This window comes from Phyllostomus hastatus, unplaced genomic scaffold (assembly GCF_019186645.2).
Source record: "Phyllostomus hastatus isolate PE091 unplaced genomic scaffold, TTU_PhHast_1.1 phas_scaffold_216, whole genome shotgun sequence".
NCBI classification, from domain to species: Eukaryota; Metazoa; Chordata; class Mammalia; order Chiroptera; family Phyllostomidae; genus Phyllostomus; species Phyllostomus hastatus.
The window spans coordinates 6,160,421-6,177,197 of NW_025334018.1; the positions used below are offsets into that span (position 1 = coordinate 6,160,421).

The 16,777-nt window shown below is 42.0% G+C and overlaps 1 protein-coding gene and 1 non-coding gene across 3 annotated transcripts; both read left to right on the forward strand.

Moving 5' to 3' along the window:
* Positions 1 to 11,564: 11,564 nt before the first annotated feature.
* Positions 11,565 to 12,629, forward strand: LOC123804523 (late cornified envelope protein 3D-like). Of its 2 annotated transcripts, none has more exons than XR_006783169.1 (2): positions 11,565 to 11,643; positions 12,065 to 12,629. XR_006783169.1 is itself a non-coding variant. In XM_045816879.1 (2 exons), the coding sequence occupies exons 1-2, from the start codon at positions 11,707 to 11,709 to the stop codon at positions 12,349 to 12,351; spliced, it is 339 nt and encodes a 112-aa protein (XP_045672835.1). In that variant the 5' UTR covers positions 11,663 to 11,706; the 3' UTR covers positions 12,352 to 12,629. The 2 variants fall into 2 exon arrangements, 1 of the variants encoding a protein (XP_045672835.1); XM_045816879.1 differs by lacking the exon at positions 11,565 to 11,643 and adding an exon at positions 11,663 to 11,758.
* Positions 12,630 to 16,309: 3,680 nt separating this feature from the next.
* On the forward strand, positions 16,310 to 16,416 carry LOC123804871. The gene has a single exon (XR_006783221.1). It is a non-coding gene; the product is annotated as a U6 spliceosomal RNA (small nuclear RNA).
* The last annotated feature ends 361 nt before the right edge of the window (positions 16,417 to 16,777 follow it).

Genomic DNA, 16,777 nt, shown 5'->3' on the forward strand with positions numbered 1-16,777 from the left:
TCTCCACCCAGCACCCAATGTTGCCAATCTAACTGGGCATCCATCCACAGGGACTCCCTCCTGGCCCTCACTTCCCACATTGCTGCCCTCTCTGGGCCCAATCTCTGGGATTCAATGAAAATTCCAGACCCCTCAGGTTCCCTCTCCTCTGCTCTGACCCTCATGTTCCTCTGTAGCATCTCAGCTAGAGTCCCATGCCCTGCTGAATACTCACTGGATGCAGAGGAGGCAGGAGAAGACTTGTCCTGAGGAGGCTGTGGATAGGGAGCCCAGGACAAGAGCCCTTTTATTTTGTGCTGGGTTTGTGACACATGGCCTGAGCATGCTGCTCCTTTCACAACCAGGGGAGATGACAACACCACATACTTCCTAATTGCCTGCCTTCAGTGTCTTCCTGGGCTGGAACCTAAAGTTCTAATAAGATGGGACCAGGATGTCCTTGGACTGCCAAATACTTCCCATTCAAGTCTGCTTTGGACTTGCTGCTGCACCTTCATTCATTCACTTCCATGCTTTGATACAGGCTCTTTTACTTTACTTAGCAGTAATAATATAGACAAACATTTGACATGTTTATTCCCTTGAGTACCTCACAGCCTGAATGTACCATCACTTAGGCAAGGGAATATATTGGATCTGATGAAAGAGGTACTAAAATAGAACTGTTTACAAAGACCTCAGGCCTAAGAGTCCAGCCTTGGAGGTCACTGCCGCATTGCACTACAGGTCCCAAAGGGAGATGGAGCCTTCAGATGTTCTCTGGGAAGTGACAGCCAGACAAGGTCATTGTGTCGTGGGAATGTGATGTGGCCTGAAGGATGGAGGTTTGAAGCCAACTCCTACATAAGACAGAAAAATTCCTATGTGGGCCTCACGGTCCCTACATGGCAGTATGGGGAGCAGCAGAAATGTTAGGGTGGAGAAGGGTCTTACAATTCTAGCTGTGGCAGGATTAACAATTGATATTATTAAGAAGGAGGAAGAGGCCTCTAAGGAGAAGGAATAGTAAGATGGGGAGAAAAAGGTCTTTTCACTGTGCCTCCATGTGTCCGTTTCTCCTTGACTGTGGCATATGTCCTATTGGTTCTAATGCAGTAGAAGCTGACAGAAGGAAAAGGTTCATATGCTTGGAAAAGTTAAGAAAAAATTGTGCAAATAATAATAATCAACCATCTTGCAAACATAGTTAATAACTGTAAAGCTGACGATGGCAGACATGGTTTGTGAGCCTCATTTGACCTCATAATAGCTGAGCTTTATGTAAACCAAATGCTATTTTCCCATTTTCTTCCACTATGATATGACAGACATGTCCTTCATCAAATTTTATCTCAATTAATGATAATACAAAGTAGTACTTTATATTTACCATATCTTTACCAAAAAGATCATCAGGAATTTAAAATTCATGTATTTAAATTTAATTAAATAAATTAAGTAAAATTTCATTAGAGCTAATGTTTCTGATATGCTACAAGCTTAAAGGACTGGTTATCTGTTTTTAAGTACTAAATTAATAGTAAAGGCCACAGTTTCCATTTTCTTTCCAATCTACAGTTTACTCATTTTGTTTTTAAGGTGTTTTTTTTTAAGATTTTATTTATTTATTTTTAGAGAGGGAAGGGAGGGAGAAAGAGAGAGAGAGAGAAACATCCATGTGTGGTTGCTGGGGGCCATGGCCTGCAACCCAGGCATGTGCCCTGACTGGGAATTGAACCTGCAATGCTTTGGTTCGCAGCCCAAGCTCAATCCACTGAGCTACACCAGCCAGGGCCAATTTATTCATTTTGAATCAGTGGTTCCAAAAGTTTTTTCAAGTTCTGCATCAGAACATGACTGGTCCTAGACAGAGAATGGTGTGTCTGATGGGGGACAGGAGAAAGCTGGGCAGGTTTCCAGTCCTCTCTGCTTAAAAATAAGACCACAATTTCCCTCTGAGTGTTATTTTTAGTTTCAGTCTAACTCCTGTACTCATTTTAGGCCAGCCGGGTGAACTTCTCTATGTGTTACTCCAGATTCCTCAGGTTGTCAGGACTACTAAAACATCCTTAAAGGGCCCCACATTTGGAGTCACTTCACGCCCTGGGCCATGGGTTCAAGTATCTTCTTCTGTCATCTCAGGCTCAAGGTGGACTCTTCTGAGAAGGACAGGAAGGGCTGTAATGTGGGGGAGGTTCAGTAAGGGACGTGTAGGGTGAAGGCACTAACAGCAACCATTCACTCACTCTGGTGATTGTCCCAGAATATGCCCAACTACGTAGCAAGGCTGAAGAGGAACCAGAAGTGGAGGAAGCCACCTATTTGCCAGGCGATGCCTAAGATAGGGGCAGCCTGAGTGAAAGGGTGCCCTCGGGGAAATCTGGGAGCTCTGCTAGCTGTCCTCAGACCCTCCTCCAGGACCCTTGCTGGAGATGTTACTCCACAGCTTTTCTCCTCAGCCCAAAGTTTGATCTGAGCCTCTCTTCTTTCTAATTGCCATCACCAGTCCTATCTCCTGTAATACTCTCACTTAAGTCATTCCCATGATTCTCATCTGAGAAGCACATTCTGAGTCCCAGGTAGGACCAGCAGGTAGGATCCCAGGTAGGACTGAGCAGGTAGGATCCTGCTCAGCTTGGATTTCAACAGTGGAGAAGAGGCATGCACGTTCTCTGCCTTCAGTGATCTTACAACCTAGCAGAGAGGATAAACACCAACCAAGTATTTACCTTTGGGATGATTGAGCCCTAAGGCGAAAAGGTAAGTGTAATAGGGGCTGATGTTGTCTCAGAGTTCAAGCCTAGGTTTTCCAGAAATAAGTACAGAGTCCATTTTTAATCTCAGTAATGTGCAATTTTCAGTTGTTCTGGGGCTACACTTTGGGTGTAACGCAAGCCCTTGGTCACTGTGGCTTAAACTATTTCAGAACCAGCCAGCAGAAGTCTGTCCCACAGCCAGCCCTGAGTCCCTGTCTCCATTTTCTGATGTTCCCATTCTTCTCCTTCTTGAGGTGGAGTGCCTTCATCCCATACCTCCCTTGACAAACCTCCCCCAGGTCACAGCCCTCCCTCCCTTTCTAAGAAGAGTCCACTGTGAGCCTGAGATAACAGAAGAAGATACTTGAACCCATGGCTCAGGGCATGTAGTGACTCCAAATATGGGCCCTTTAGGGGTGTTTTAGTAGCCCTGACATCCTGAGGAATCTGGAATAACCCATGGAAAAGAAGTTCACCTGGCTGGCCCAAAATGAGGATTGTATGACCAGGAATTACTTTATCTGTCATCCAGCTTCAGGGTGAGTCTTCTGAGCAAGACACATTAGTAATAAATGAACAAACAAATAAATAAGGACTTGCCCTCCTCCTTTGTGACTTATGACTGATGCTGTAAAAAGTGGAAGATGAGATGAGCAAGCCTGAAAACAGTGTGTTAGGAAGATATTTATTCCTGGAGTTTGCCATTTAGTGTCTTGTTATTGGATATCACATGCGTAGATTTAGATGAACAAATCTTTTGTTTGTAATAAATGCTTATCATTGGTCCATGCAAGGTCTTCTTAATTTATCTATCTGCTTATCTATCTGACATCATCATCATCCTATTATTTATTTAATTTTTAAAAATATATTTTATTGATTACGCTATTACAGTTGTCCCATTTTTTCTCCTCTTTATTGCCCTCTATCTGCATCGCCCCTCCCACCAGCATTCCCCCCACCTTAGTTCATGTTCATGGGTCATACATATAAATTCTTTGGTTTCTCCATTTCCTATACTATTTAACCTCCCCTGTCTACTTTGTATCTACCGTTTATACTTCTTATTCCCTGCACCTTTTCCCTATCTTCCCCTCTCCCCCTTCCTACTGATAAGCCTCCATGTGATCTCCATTTCTGTGATTCTGTTCCTGTTCTAGCTGTTTGCTTAGTTTGTTTTCATTTTCATTTTTTCTAGGTTCAGTTGTTGATAGTTATGCATTTGTTGTTATTTTACTGTTCATAGTTTTGATCATCTTCTTTTCCTTAGATAAGTCTCTTTAACATTTCATGTAATAAGGGCTTGGTGATGATGAACTCCTTTAACTTGACCTTATGTGGGAAGCACTTTATCTTCCCTTCCATTCTAAATGATAGCTTTGCTGGAGAGAGTAATCTTGGATGTAAGTCCTTGCCTTTCATGACTTTGAATACTTGTTTCCAGCCCCTTCTTACCTGCAAGGTTTCTTTTGAGAAATCAGCTGACAGTCTTATGGGAACTCCTTTGTAGGTAGCTGTCTCCTTTTCTCTTGCTGCTTTTAAGATTCTCTTCATATCTTTAATCTTGGGTAATGTAATTATGATGTACCTTGGTGCATGCTTCTTTGAGTCCAACTTCTTTGGGGCTCTCTGATCTTCCTGAACTTTCTGGAAGTCTATTTCCCTTGCCAGATTAGGGAAGTTCTCCATTAGTTTTTCAAATAAATTTTCAATTTCTTGCTCCTGCTCTGCTGCCTCTGGCACCCCTACAATTCAGATATTGGGACATTTAAAGTTGTCCCAGAGGTTCCTAGGCCTCTTCTCATTTTTTTTTTTTGAATTCTTGTTTCTTTGTTGTGCTCTGGTTCAATGTTTATTTTTTCCTTCTACTCCAAATTGTTGATTGAGTCCCAGTTTCCTTCCCATAGTGACATTTTGGTTCCCTGTACATTTTCCTTTATTTCACTTTGCATAGCCTTCACTTCTTCCTCTATTATGTGCCCATACTCAACCATTTCTGTGAGCATCCTGATTACTAGTGTTTTGAACTCTGCATCAGGTAAGGTTGGCTAGCTCTTCATTGCTTAGTTCTATTTTTGGAGCTTTGACCTGTTCTTTCATTTGGGCCATATTTTTTTTTGTCTCTGTGCCTTTTAGTAATAAGGGGCAGAGCCTTAGGTATTTGCCAGGGTAGGGCAACCCATGTCACTGTGTTGTGGCACTGTATGTGGGGGGGGGGGTGGTTCAAAAGGGAACAATGCTGTTTGGTCATCTCTCCACCGACTTCCAGTCACTTCTGCTTCCTACAAGCAAACCGGGCCCTTCGGGTCTATTTATCAGGTGTGTGGGCTTGTGTACACTTTAGGACCCTGTGGATCTCTCCAACAAACTCTCCTGTGAGGCTGAAAGTTTCTACTGCCACTGCAATTCCCACAGATCTTTACAGTGAGAGGTTTTAAGTCTTTATTTACCCATGGTGGGACCTCAGGTTATACCATTTGTCTCGCTCCCCTGTTGTTCCTCCTGATTTATCTGTGCATAAATGTGGGACCGACTGGTCTGCCAGCCTCTACCTCACCTATCCAATTGTCCAGCTGCTGCCTTGCCTTCAGTCCTATCCAGCTTGGCTTCCAGTCTCTGCCCTACCTCCTGGTCTGGATGAATGTTTCTTCTTTAACTCCTTAGTTTTTGAACTTCCATACTGTTTGATTTTCTGACAGTTCTGGTTATGTTTTATTTTTAAATTTGTGATTTGGACCCTGGCTCGTGGGGTCCGCCATATTGTGGATGAGATATGAGACATTCACACGGACTACCGAGTCCTGTGGAGGAAAAGGGCAAGCATGGCTTTTCTTTCAAGGGGAGCAAAAGCTGTGGCTCTTGCCATGTCTGGACTTTATTGGGTTTCTCGGCACATTACATGATGGCCCTCATTTACTATGTACAGGTTGGCTTTAGGTGGTTACCTTTTATAGAAAACAAAGGAGTTGATGCTGCTAATCACATCGCAGAAGAAGGATATTTGCAAATGAAAAGGGAGAAGTAGTTGAACCAGTTACACTCCATACTGGGGAGTTTTAGCTTGGATTTTAGGAAGTTATAGTTTAGGAAGTTATACTTGCTGTCTCAATTTAGGGTGAGGGAGTTTTAGCAAAAGCAAGTCTCAAAGCAGTCTAGGTACATTGCAGGCCTGATTCCCCATGGGAGAACCTATCCATGGGTGTGGGTCCTGTGCATCTCTGAGTGGGAGCTGGGCCCATGCCATGCAGAATGGTCTCCTACAAATTTGTTGTTGTCCCTCTTTTGGTTGTGCGAGGAGGCAAAGTATACTTACCTACACCTCCATCCTGGTGCATTGTCTCCTCTATTTATTTTTTAAACAACAAACAAAAATCCACCATGCAAGTGAAGATGAGAACTTTGATAGTAAGTTATATGTACCTATGTAGTTTTCAAGGGAAATCTAAGCCCCTACTTGCCCCTGCTGATGTAACCACCATCCTGAATCTTGTATTTATCATTGTTTGCTTCCTTTTGATACATTTTTATCACATTTACTACAAGTATTCCTAAAAATTACTATTTTATTCTATTTTCAAGTCAGATTTCCTGAGGTATATTTTACAAGCAGAAGATAATCGCCCATTTAAACTATACAGTTCTATGAGTTTTGACTAACATACACCATTGTGTAAACAACACTACAGTGAAGATAAAGACCAATTCCATTGCTCTAATATATATTCTCATGACCTATGCAGCCAGCCCTTCTCCACACCACACCTGGGCAACCACTGATCCATTCTTGTTCCTTATAATTTTGCCTTTTCCAGGTCATGTAGTTGGTATCATATACTACCTAGCATTTAAAGGTGTGCTTTTTTTTTCACACAGAATGATACACTTGACATTTATTCTGTCATTTCATATATTAGTAGTTCATTACTTCTTTATTGCTAAATAGCATTCCATTCTGTGGATGTATCACATTTTTTACCCATTCATCTATTGAAGAACATGGGCTGTTCCCAGTTCAGGGCAATTATGAATAAAGTTACTTGTTACCACTGACTTACAGGTGTTTCTGTGAACATGAATTTTATTTCTCTTGGTAAAATGCTTAAGAACAGAGTTTCTAGGGCAAATGGTATATGTTTTATTTTTTAAGAAGCTGGCAAACTTTTCCAAAGTGGCTGTACAATCTTGCATTCCTGCTAGCAACAGCTGAGGATCTAGTTGCTCCATGATCTTGATTGTACTTGGCATTGCCAATTACTACTATTGTTATTATTTATTTTATCCATTATAATGTGTGCAAAGTGGTGTCTCATGTTGTTCCCAATTTGCATTTCCCTAATGACTAATGATGTTGAGTGTCTTTTCCTGTGCCTGCTTGCCATCCAATATCTTTATTGAAATGACTATTCAAATATTTTGTCCATTTTTAATGTTTGTCTCTTTTCTTATTATTAACTTTTAGCATTTATATATTATAGACATAAGTAATTCATCAAATAAGTGTTTTACAAGTATTTTCTCTAAGACTGAATTTTCTTCACATTTTTAACAGTGTCTTTTGAAAAGTGAAAATTTTTAATTTTGATGAAGTCCAATTTATTAAGTTTTTTTTGAAGTGGTTTCTTTCTTGTCATATCTAAAAATTTTTGTATAACCCAAAATCACAAAGATTTTTTTCTAATATTTTATTCTACAACTTTTATAGCCTTATGTTTTACATCTAGAACCATTTTATATATTGAGTTAATTTTTGTATGTAGATATCCAATACAATTCATTTTTATACATAAAGATGTTCAATTGTTTCAGCATGCTCTCTTGAAATAACTGTCCTTCCTTTGTTCAATTTTTGTTTAAAATAAATTAGTCATATATCCTTGGTCTATGTTGGACTCCATGTTCTTTTCCATAGATCTATCCTTGCCTTGCTCCCAGTCTTAGGAGGAAGCCAATCTTTTCTCTCTATCAGGTGTGACATTAGCTGTAGAGTTTTTGTAAATGCCCTTTATCAAATCGAGGATGTTTTCCTTTATTCCACATTCTGAGAGTTTTTATGCTGAATTGATACTGGATTTTTTTCAAATGTTTATGTCTGCATCCATTTAGGTGATCATATGTTCCCCCCCTTTAGCTGAATTCTCTTTAGTGAATTCAGTGTTGTCTCAACCATTTCCACACTCTTTTTAGAATTGCTGTCTGGATTTCTCTTTTTTTACATTTACAAAAAACACATAATTTTATATATTGAATGTCACTATATATTAGGTCACACGTCTCATATAACGTGTGACCTAAATATAAGTTGTTTGTTTCCAGTCTGTGCACACAAGATGAAATCACAATAAATATATTTGCCCAAATCACAGTAGCTGAAAATGACCATCCAAATAGTCACAAACTATCTCTGTTCTCTGTTCAATTTGTTGGAATCTCCAAAGGGAAGTGCCACATGGTTGTGAAGGCCAGTCTGACAGTGCTTGTTGCCCCACTGTCTACCCAGCTCCTGGTACACTCCTGAGTCATTAGGCAACAACAGCTGAAGAGTAACATCCGTCTCAGTGGTTGGGTAAGTTCCAAAGTTGTGGGTAGCTCTCAGTGGGGAGACTTCCCTGCCTTCCCTGAAATGCAGTGACTTGTCTGGCTTCCTCCAGGCTCTGTCCAAGGTTCCTTGTTGCAGTAGCCCCTGCTTTAGTCCTGGAGTTTTTGCTCACTGATTTTCTGCCTACCTCAGCAAGGAGCATCCTCTTCATAACCCCTTCCATTCTCACAGAGCAGCTGCTCCTTGAGAAGCACAGCTGGGAGGCGTGGCCCATCCTTCCTCCTGGACCAGGAGGGGAGCTCCCTAAGGGTCAGTGCTGGGAGCAGCCTGTCCTCAGGAGCCTGACACCCTGTAGTGTGGAGATATAGGAGGGAACACAGTTCATTTCTGATGCCTCTTCTTTAAAATGCACTCAGAGAAGCTAAATATCAATTCATCAATAATAAGAAATGAAGCAAACACAAAACTGTCCTTCCTCATCTCAGGGACAGGACTGTGTGAAGCTGCCTTCCAGAACAGGAGGCTCAGCTTCTCTCAGAGAAAGGGAATTAGGGAGCATGGAAATATCACCCAGTCTCTTCTTGTGAGGATGTCTGTTGCTGGCTTTTCTTTTACATGGTGTCTAGAATTTCTGGAATGTAAACTACCTCCTTAAAACCACTGAAAACATTCCATGTGGATTCAGGCTCTAACACGGGTCAGTTGATAATTTTTCTTGGTACTAGAATTTCAATTCAAGCCCAACCCTGGAACCATAGCACCTAAATATCCTCAACTCCTAAAGAGAGCCCCAGGGGAGTCTCAGATTGCCTCTGTGCATATTAGGAAATTGTAGAAGAAACCTCGTTATTAACACCATCATATGGGGGCAGGAAGCTAGGGATTTTATGAAAACTGTCAGAGCAGAGGATGATTTTTCTAGTAGGATAGAGGTAGTGGGGAGAGAAGGCTTCTTAAACACTCTGAGCAGGGTGTTTGATCCACAGCTATTGCTCATTTAGTTAAATGTAGGATTTTGGGAATTAAGGACTGAGTAAGAAGAAATTTGGGAGGAAGCTGGCAATAGGAGAGGACAAACTCCAAAGACAGGCCCGACCTTCTGAGGGGCCCCATGGATGATGGTTGCACCACTTCCATCTCTTCTCTCTGTATTATCATCCAAACCAGGACACTACTGAGTAATGGCATTGGGAAGCCAGCTGTAAACTAGAACTTTCTAGGTATCCCAGGAGGGAAAGTACATATTGTTGTGGCATTATCTAAGCTTGCCCCATCCAACAAAACTGATGAAAATAGAAATGAGTTTCTCTTTATTCTTTCCCCCTTCATCCTCATCACAGAGTCTACATGGAAAATAGTTTTTCCTTTCATCACTCATAATTTCCCCTTTCCAATCTAGCATCTAGTTGTGGGGTTCTCATGATGTGAGGAAAATGGCTGCCAATAGCTGAAAGGAGAGTGAGATGGAAAGTGTGGCCTGGGAGGTGGGAAGGGGGAAGAGCCTCTTCTGAAGGCAAGAGAAAGTCAGCAAGAGTGCAATTCCTGGCCTCACTGTCTGCACTACCTCCTCCTGAGCTAACACCCAAAGGCCCAGTATAAGTCCTCCATAGGGTTTCACTCATGGGATCACCATGCCTCAATGGGGTTGAGTTATAGAGTGAAGTGAGAAAAACAAAATTGTCTAAAGGCAGGGAGCCAGTCCTATAGGTTTTAATGGTCATTAAAGAGTAAAACACATATCCTATACAAAAAGACTTCATTCAAAATCATTTAATTAACAATGTGTGCTCCTTTACAACCTGTTTTCACCAGTTAACAAAAGGCCATGAACATTTTTCTTTATAAGAAAATACATGAGGTCTGTCCTGGAAAAGTCCAGCCATTTTTAACATAATGAAAATGATTTGTGCAGCCGATGTCTCCTGGCAGCCATTGAGAGTGGACTGGAATGAGCATGTGTCAACAGTGATGACTTCACTGTAGTTGTCAGTGGGTATGGAGGATGCCACTGAGTGAGCATGTGTTCTGTGTGGTTGCAAATTCAAAATGACTGAGCGAATAGAGCAATGAATCTGCATCTGATTTTGCATTAAGCTTGAATGTTCCTTTGCATAAACTATTAGTATGATTCAGAAGCCTGCAGCTATGGGCAACCGGGGACTGGCAGGTCCATCATGACAATGTGCCCTCTCATGCATCATTGTATCATGCAGAGTTTTTTTGGTGAAGCATCAAATCGCCCAGTTGACTCAACCCCCTACATCCCAGATCTGGCGCCCTGCAACTTCTGGCTTTTCCCAAAACTAAAATCACCTTTGAAAGGGAAAAGATTTCAGACCGTTGATGAGATTCAGGAAAATTTGAGGAGGCAGCTGATGGTGATTGGGAGAACTGTTTGAGGTCCCAAGGTGCCTACTTTGAAGGGGACTGAGGCATCATTGTCCTATGTACAATATTTCTTGTATCTTGTATCTTCTTCAATAAATGTCTCTACTTTTCATATTACATGGCTGGATACCTTCTGAACAGGTCTCATAAATCCATAATATAATGTTATTATAATAGTGAAAGTTACTTAGATTATAGATGGATTATTAAACTTTGTATTCTAATTATAATAGACTCAACTGTGCAATAGTCTTAAGTTTAGATAAATTCGCTAAAAAATACACATTTTCAACTCTGGTCAATGTTCTTATTTGTACATCAACACCTAGCTGGGTCTGTTCCTTTCATGCCTGAAACTCCATGCTGTTCCCTGGGTGTCATGAGGTCATCTGTGGGCTCCCTCCACAAGACAAGGCCCTGCACCAGTCATGATCCCTTGCCCACATCTCATTGCCAGGAGTGTAGGAGGTTAGAGTGGATTACATCTGAAGGCCATGGCCACTGGGGCAGTCTGGAGATGTTGTATTCATTAAATTACACTTATCACTTGGAATTGTTTTATGATTTATTCATTTGTCTTTGTGAGTCTGTCTCAATAGAATGCAAGAACAAAATTCTTTCATAGCCATCCCTGCTCTTAGAAAAGTACCCGAGACAGGCTGAACCAAGGTAGATGAGAGAAGGAAGGAAAGAAAGAGAAAGGAATGCCAGATTCCCCGGAAGCCCCAGAGGGAGTCATGTGGACAGTCATTATGCTTCCTTATTGAACCTCATTAATTGGATATTATGCAAGTGCTCAGGATAAAGGCTGAAAGCTTAGTCCTGGGGGTGTGCCAGGCTGTTACCTCCCACTGCTTGTGAAAGCAGCAGCATGCTCAGGCCATGTGTCACAAACCCAGCACAGGATAAAAGGGTAGGAAGCTGTCCTGGGTTTCTCATCCACAACCTCCTCAGAAACAGCCTTTCCCTGCTTCTCTACATCTGGTGAGTGTCTGGAAGGATACAGAACCTCAGCTGGGGGTGTTAGAGAGACAGGCTCAGATATGAATGGAGCCAGCTGAGGAGGCCCATAGTGGACAGCAGTGGGTGGAGGGTGATGGTAAGGAAGGAGCCATTCAGGCACCTGTCAGAGGCTGTCAACCCCAAAAGCCACAGGTCCTCAGAATTCTTTCCCACTCTTGTTCTGAGCATGCTGTCAGGGATGCACATGGGTCCATCTGACATTCTTGAGGATGCTTTATCCAAATGTACATGTCCCCTCCATGCCACCATTTTTTTTCCCTACAGAGTCTGATTGGTCATGGAAGCAGCTTGGTCATGGAAGATAGTATTTGACAAAACCTGTGGGGAGGAGACATTGAAATTTCTGAAGCTTCTGTGACAAAATGTGTCTTATTTGTTCCAGGTCAAATTTCTGTGGAGATGTCCTGCCAGCAGAACCAGCAGCAGTGCCAGGCCCCTCCCAAATGCCCCTCCCCCAAGTGCCTCCCAAAGAGCCCAGCACAGTGCTCATCCCCTGCCCCCTCTGGCTGTGCTCTCAGCTCTGGGGGTGGCTGTGGGCCCAGCTCTGAGGGTGGCTGCTGCCTGAGCCACCACAGGCACCACCGCAGGTCCCACCGATGCCGGCTCCAGAGCTCCGACTCCTGTGACAATGGGGGCTCTGGCTGTGGCCACAGCTCTGGGGACTGCTGATGACCTGGACTCTGATGCTCAGACAAGTGATTTCAGAGGAAACAAGAATCTAAAAGGCCAAGGAAAAGCCCCAGCCAGACACAGCCTTTCCTAGACAATCCATTTTAATCCTCCAGGCTGAGCTGCAAAGTTCCAGGGATAGTTATTCCCATTCTCTCCAGACGACCTTCCAGTCTGCTGTCCAAGTTCTCACATTCCCTGGTCCCCTGCACCTGACAATGATTGGCAGTGTCTGTGCCTGACAACCCTGTGAAAAAATAAAGCTTTCTTCCTCATTACTATGGTGGCTCATGTATAATTTCGCTCTGTCCCTCCTCTTAGTCCCTTGGCCAATACAGCACAGTTGTGGGAGCAGAATCTTTATTTCAGACCAGGAAAAGATAGCAGATATCAGTCTCCCCTCCACGCATAGCAGGGCTGTGGAGAGATTTTCGGTTGGAATGGAAATTCAGAGATGCATGAGACTTGTATTGCTTTGAGACCTTGAAACTCTCAGGGCAAGGATTAATTTTTCCTGTGAAAGCTGAGTGGGTGTTTATACAATCTGGGAACTGCCAGTGTATGATGTGGAACTTTTATTTATTTGGGTAAGCTGTTTCTGGATCCTAATTCAGAAGCTGGGAATCAGGAAGCAAAGAAACAAAATTGAAAGAGGAAGGGGATGTTTGCCTCAGGAAGAAGAGTTAACTCAATGGACTGCATGAAAATGCAGGAGAGAGATGGAAGGTGGAAGTATTTTCATTGATGAGGTCTGGGGGGAGCCGTGTGGCTGCATGTTCAATCAAGCAGATAATTGATGACATGAAGTGAAGATTTTAGAAGAAATAAAAAAGAGAAAATGAGAAGTGTTGCTGGAATTCTAAGTTGATCTAATCTAAGAAGTAAACATTTATTAAATTTTGAAGGTACACAACCATGAACTTTAATGGAGTCCCATGTTTGAACTTAAATTATAAAACTTAGATGCTGCTGAGGATGAAATAATGTGCCTACATATGAACCAAGGGTAACATCTCACCTGCACTGCCAGAAAGCCAAAGAAATGTCATAGAGCTCAAGCTACAATCAAATGGCAAATATTAAGAGAAACTGATGTTAGGGACTGAGTAGAGCAAGCAGGGCAGGGGCAAGTGTGGATGAACCCATAAGTTCATTAACTTAAAAAGGTTTTATCAAGCCTGGAAATTATTAAAACTTGGGGATTCAAAGGATCCTGAGAGGACTTTAATACCAGACACACCAACCAGGTCCAACAAAGCGAGACGTGATTACTTTAAGTAGGAGCCACAGCTCTGGCCCCGAGTTTAAGTTCAGTTAGAAATCACCAGAGAGTGCTCAGCCAGGGGCAAGAACTGTGTGAGTCTCAGTGAAGGGGAGGACAGGCCTGGCACCCAGGAAGAGCTATGCCTCACCTGTGGAGACTGCAGAGCCTGCAGAACCTTGAGCACAGGGTATGAGCACTGCCAACACACAGACCCTACAAGCTCTGTGCAGACCTGAGACAGTACATATGCACTAGACAAACTGGAGAATCAGAACACACTACCTGCCAAGGGCTATAGCAAAAGACTTGGAGGCTCACAAGTGCCTTGAAGTGCCACTCTAAAGAACTGGCAGAGTTATGGCTTATGGTTGAATCAAATCTGAGTGGGGAGAAAATGGAACAGGATCAACTTATAAAGTGCCTGGCTGGAACACCAAAGAGATCTCAAGAAGCTAAAAGTAATAAAGAATATCTTTACAATGGAGCCAAAAAGGGGAGAATCTAAAAAATAGAATCCCCAGATCTCATTGGGGTGATACAACACCTATCTTGGACCAATTTATTCACTCAACACATTTTTACTGAGCACCTATTATGTGCTCAGTTCTGGGCACTAGGTATACAGCAGAGAATCAGAGAGACAACATTTCCTCTCTAAGGCAGCAATTTTCAACCAGTGTGCCTCAAGAATTTTAAAAACATGCAATACTTGACTATATAGTGAGGAGCTCTGACCTCTTTTCCCTTAGATTGTTGAATTTAAAAAATGACAACAGCCAATACAACAATAGCCATTTCTGTGAATGAATTAAAATTATACCTATTTTTGGTCAGATCAGCAAAAAATATATATAGTTTTTGATGTGCTGGAGAATTTTTGTAATTAGTTTATGTGTGCCATGAGATGAAAAAGTTGAAAATTGCTGCTCCAGAGAATTTACACTCTAATGCATCTGTGGGTGACAGTTCCCGATTTATATGTGATACAGAGTGAAAGAGAGTGGCTCTCTATCTGGCCAGCCTCTTATCCTTTGGGACTCAATGGACACTGGTGTTAGTTTAATAAACCCAGAGAAGACCCTCAGCTTTGGCAATATATTGACACTTTGAGAAAGTGGCTTTAGTGATGACAAGAAAGGACATGGGTATTTTCTAGCTTCCACATCAAAAGACAATAGCCAGGCTGACATCCAGCCAAGATGGAGGCATAGGTAGATACACTTTGCCTCCTCACACAACCAAAAGAACAATAAATTTAAAAACAAAAATAACTAGAACTGCCAGAAAAACTGTATGGAAGTCCAACAACCAAGGAGTAAAGGAAGAAACACTCATCCAGACTAGTAGGAGGGGCAGAGAAGGGCTCAAAGCAAGGCAGTGAGTGGCAGACTAATGGTCCCACATTTGCATGAGGATAGACCAGGAGGAACAACTGGAAAATGAGACAGACCATGCAACCTGGAGTTCCAGCACAGGGAAATAAATTATCAAAACCTCTGACTGTAAAAACATGTGGGGGTTATGGCCAGAGGAGAAACTCCCAGTCCCACAGAAGAACTCATTGGATAGATGCACAGTGTCCTAGGACTTACACAAACCACCCCCGAACCTCGGAAATCAACATCAGAAGGGCTCTGTTTGCTTGAGGGTAGCAGGGGAAGTGACTAAAAGTGGGGCAAGAGCTGAGCAAGTGATATTGTTTCCTTTCAGACTCCTCTCCCACATAGACACCACAAGACAGTGGCATGAGTTGCCCCACCCTGGTGAATACTTAAGGTTCTGCCCCTTCCTGCATAACAGGTACAGAGACAAAAAAAATGCCCCCCCCCCAAAAAAAAAGAACATGTCAAAACTCAAAAAAAATAGAACTAAGCAATAAAGAGATAGCCAACCTATCAAGCACAGAGTTCAAAACACTGGTAATCGGGATGCTCACAGAAGTGGTTGAGTATGGGTGGAAAATAGAGGAAGAAGTGAAGGCTATGCAAAGTGACATAAAGGAAAATGTACAGGGAACCAACAGTGAAGGGAAGGAAACTGGGATTCAAATCAACAATTTGGAGCAGAAGGAAGAAATTAACATTCAATCAGAAAAGAATGAAGAGAGAAGAATGAAAAAAAAATGAGGAGAGGCTTAGAAATCTCCAGGACAGCCTTTAACGTTCCAAAATTCAAATCATAGGGGTGCCAGAAGGAAAGGAACAAGAGCAATAAGTTGAAAACTTATTTGAAGAAACAATGAAAGAGAACTTCCCCAATCTGGCAAAGGAAAGAAATTTCCAGGAGGTCCAGGAAGCTCAGAGAGTCCCAAAGAAGTTGAACCCAAGGAAGCACACACCAAGGCACATCATAATTACATTACTTGAGATTAAAGGTAAAGATAATGTTAAAAGCAGCAAGAGAAAAGGAGACAGTTACTTACAAAGGAGTTCCCATAAGACTATCAGCTGGTTTCTCAAAAGAAACCTTACAGGCAAGAAGGCACTGGAAAGAAGTATTCAAAGTAATGAAAGGCAAGGACCTACATCCAAGATTGCTCTATCCAGCAAAGCTTTCACTTAGAATGGAAGAGCAGATAAAGTGCTTCTGACATAAGGTCAAATTAAAGGAGTTCATCATCACCAACCCCTTATTATATGGAATGTTACAAAGATTTATCTAAAAAAAAGAAGATGATCAAAAACATGAACAGTAGTGCTCACTTCAGCAGCACATATACTAAAATTGGAACAATACAGAGAAGATTAGCATGGCCCTTGCAGAAGGATGACATGCAAGTTCATGAAGCATTCTATATTTTTGATGAAATTGATTTAATTGATATATATAGAAAGCCTTTCATCACAAAGAATCAAAATACACATTCTTTTCAAATGCACATGGAACATTTTCAAAAATAGACCACATCATGGGACACAAAACAAGCCTCAATAAATTCAAGAAAATTCAAATCATATCAAGCATTTTCTCAAATGCAAGGGACTGAAACTAGAAACTGATCTCAGGGGAAAAAAAAACCCAAACACTCAGACTCAAGGAGATTGAATAGCATGCTATTAAACAATGAATGGGTCAAGAATGACATTAGGGAAGAAATCAAAATGTTCCTGGAAACAAACCAAAAATGAACTCACAACAATCCCAAACTTATGGGACACAGTG

Bases quoted from the DNA above. Each gene is read 5' to 3' on its own strand.
- LOC123804523 (XM_045816879.1), top strand. From the start codon at position 11,707: ATGGAGCCAGCTGAGGAGGCCCATAGTGGACAGCAGTGGGTGGAGGGT. The intron at 11,759-12,064 runs GTAAGGAAGGAG...TATTTGTTCCAG, and splicing joins GCAGTGGGTGGAGGGTGATG to GTCAAATTTCTGTGGAGATG.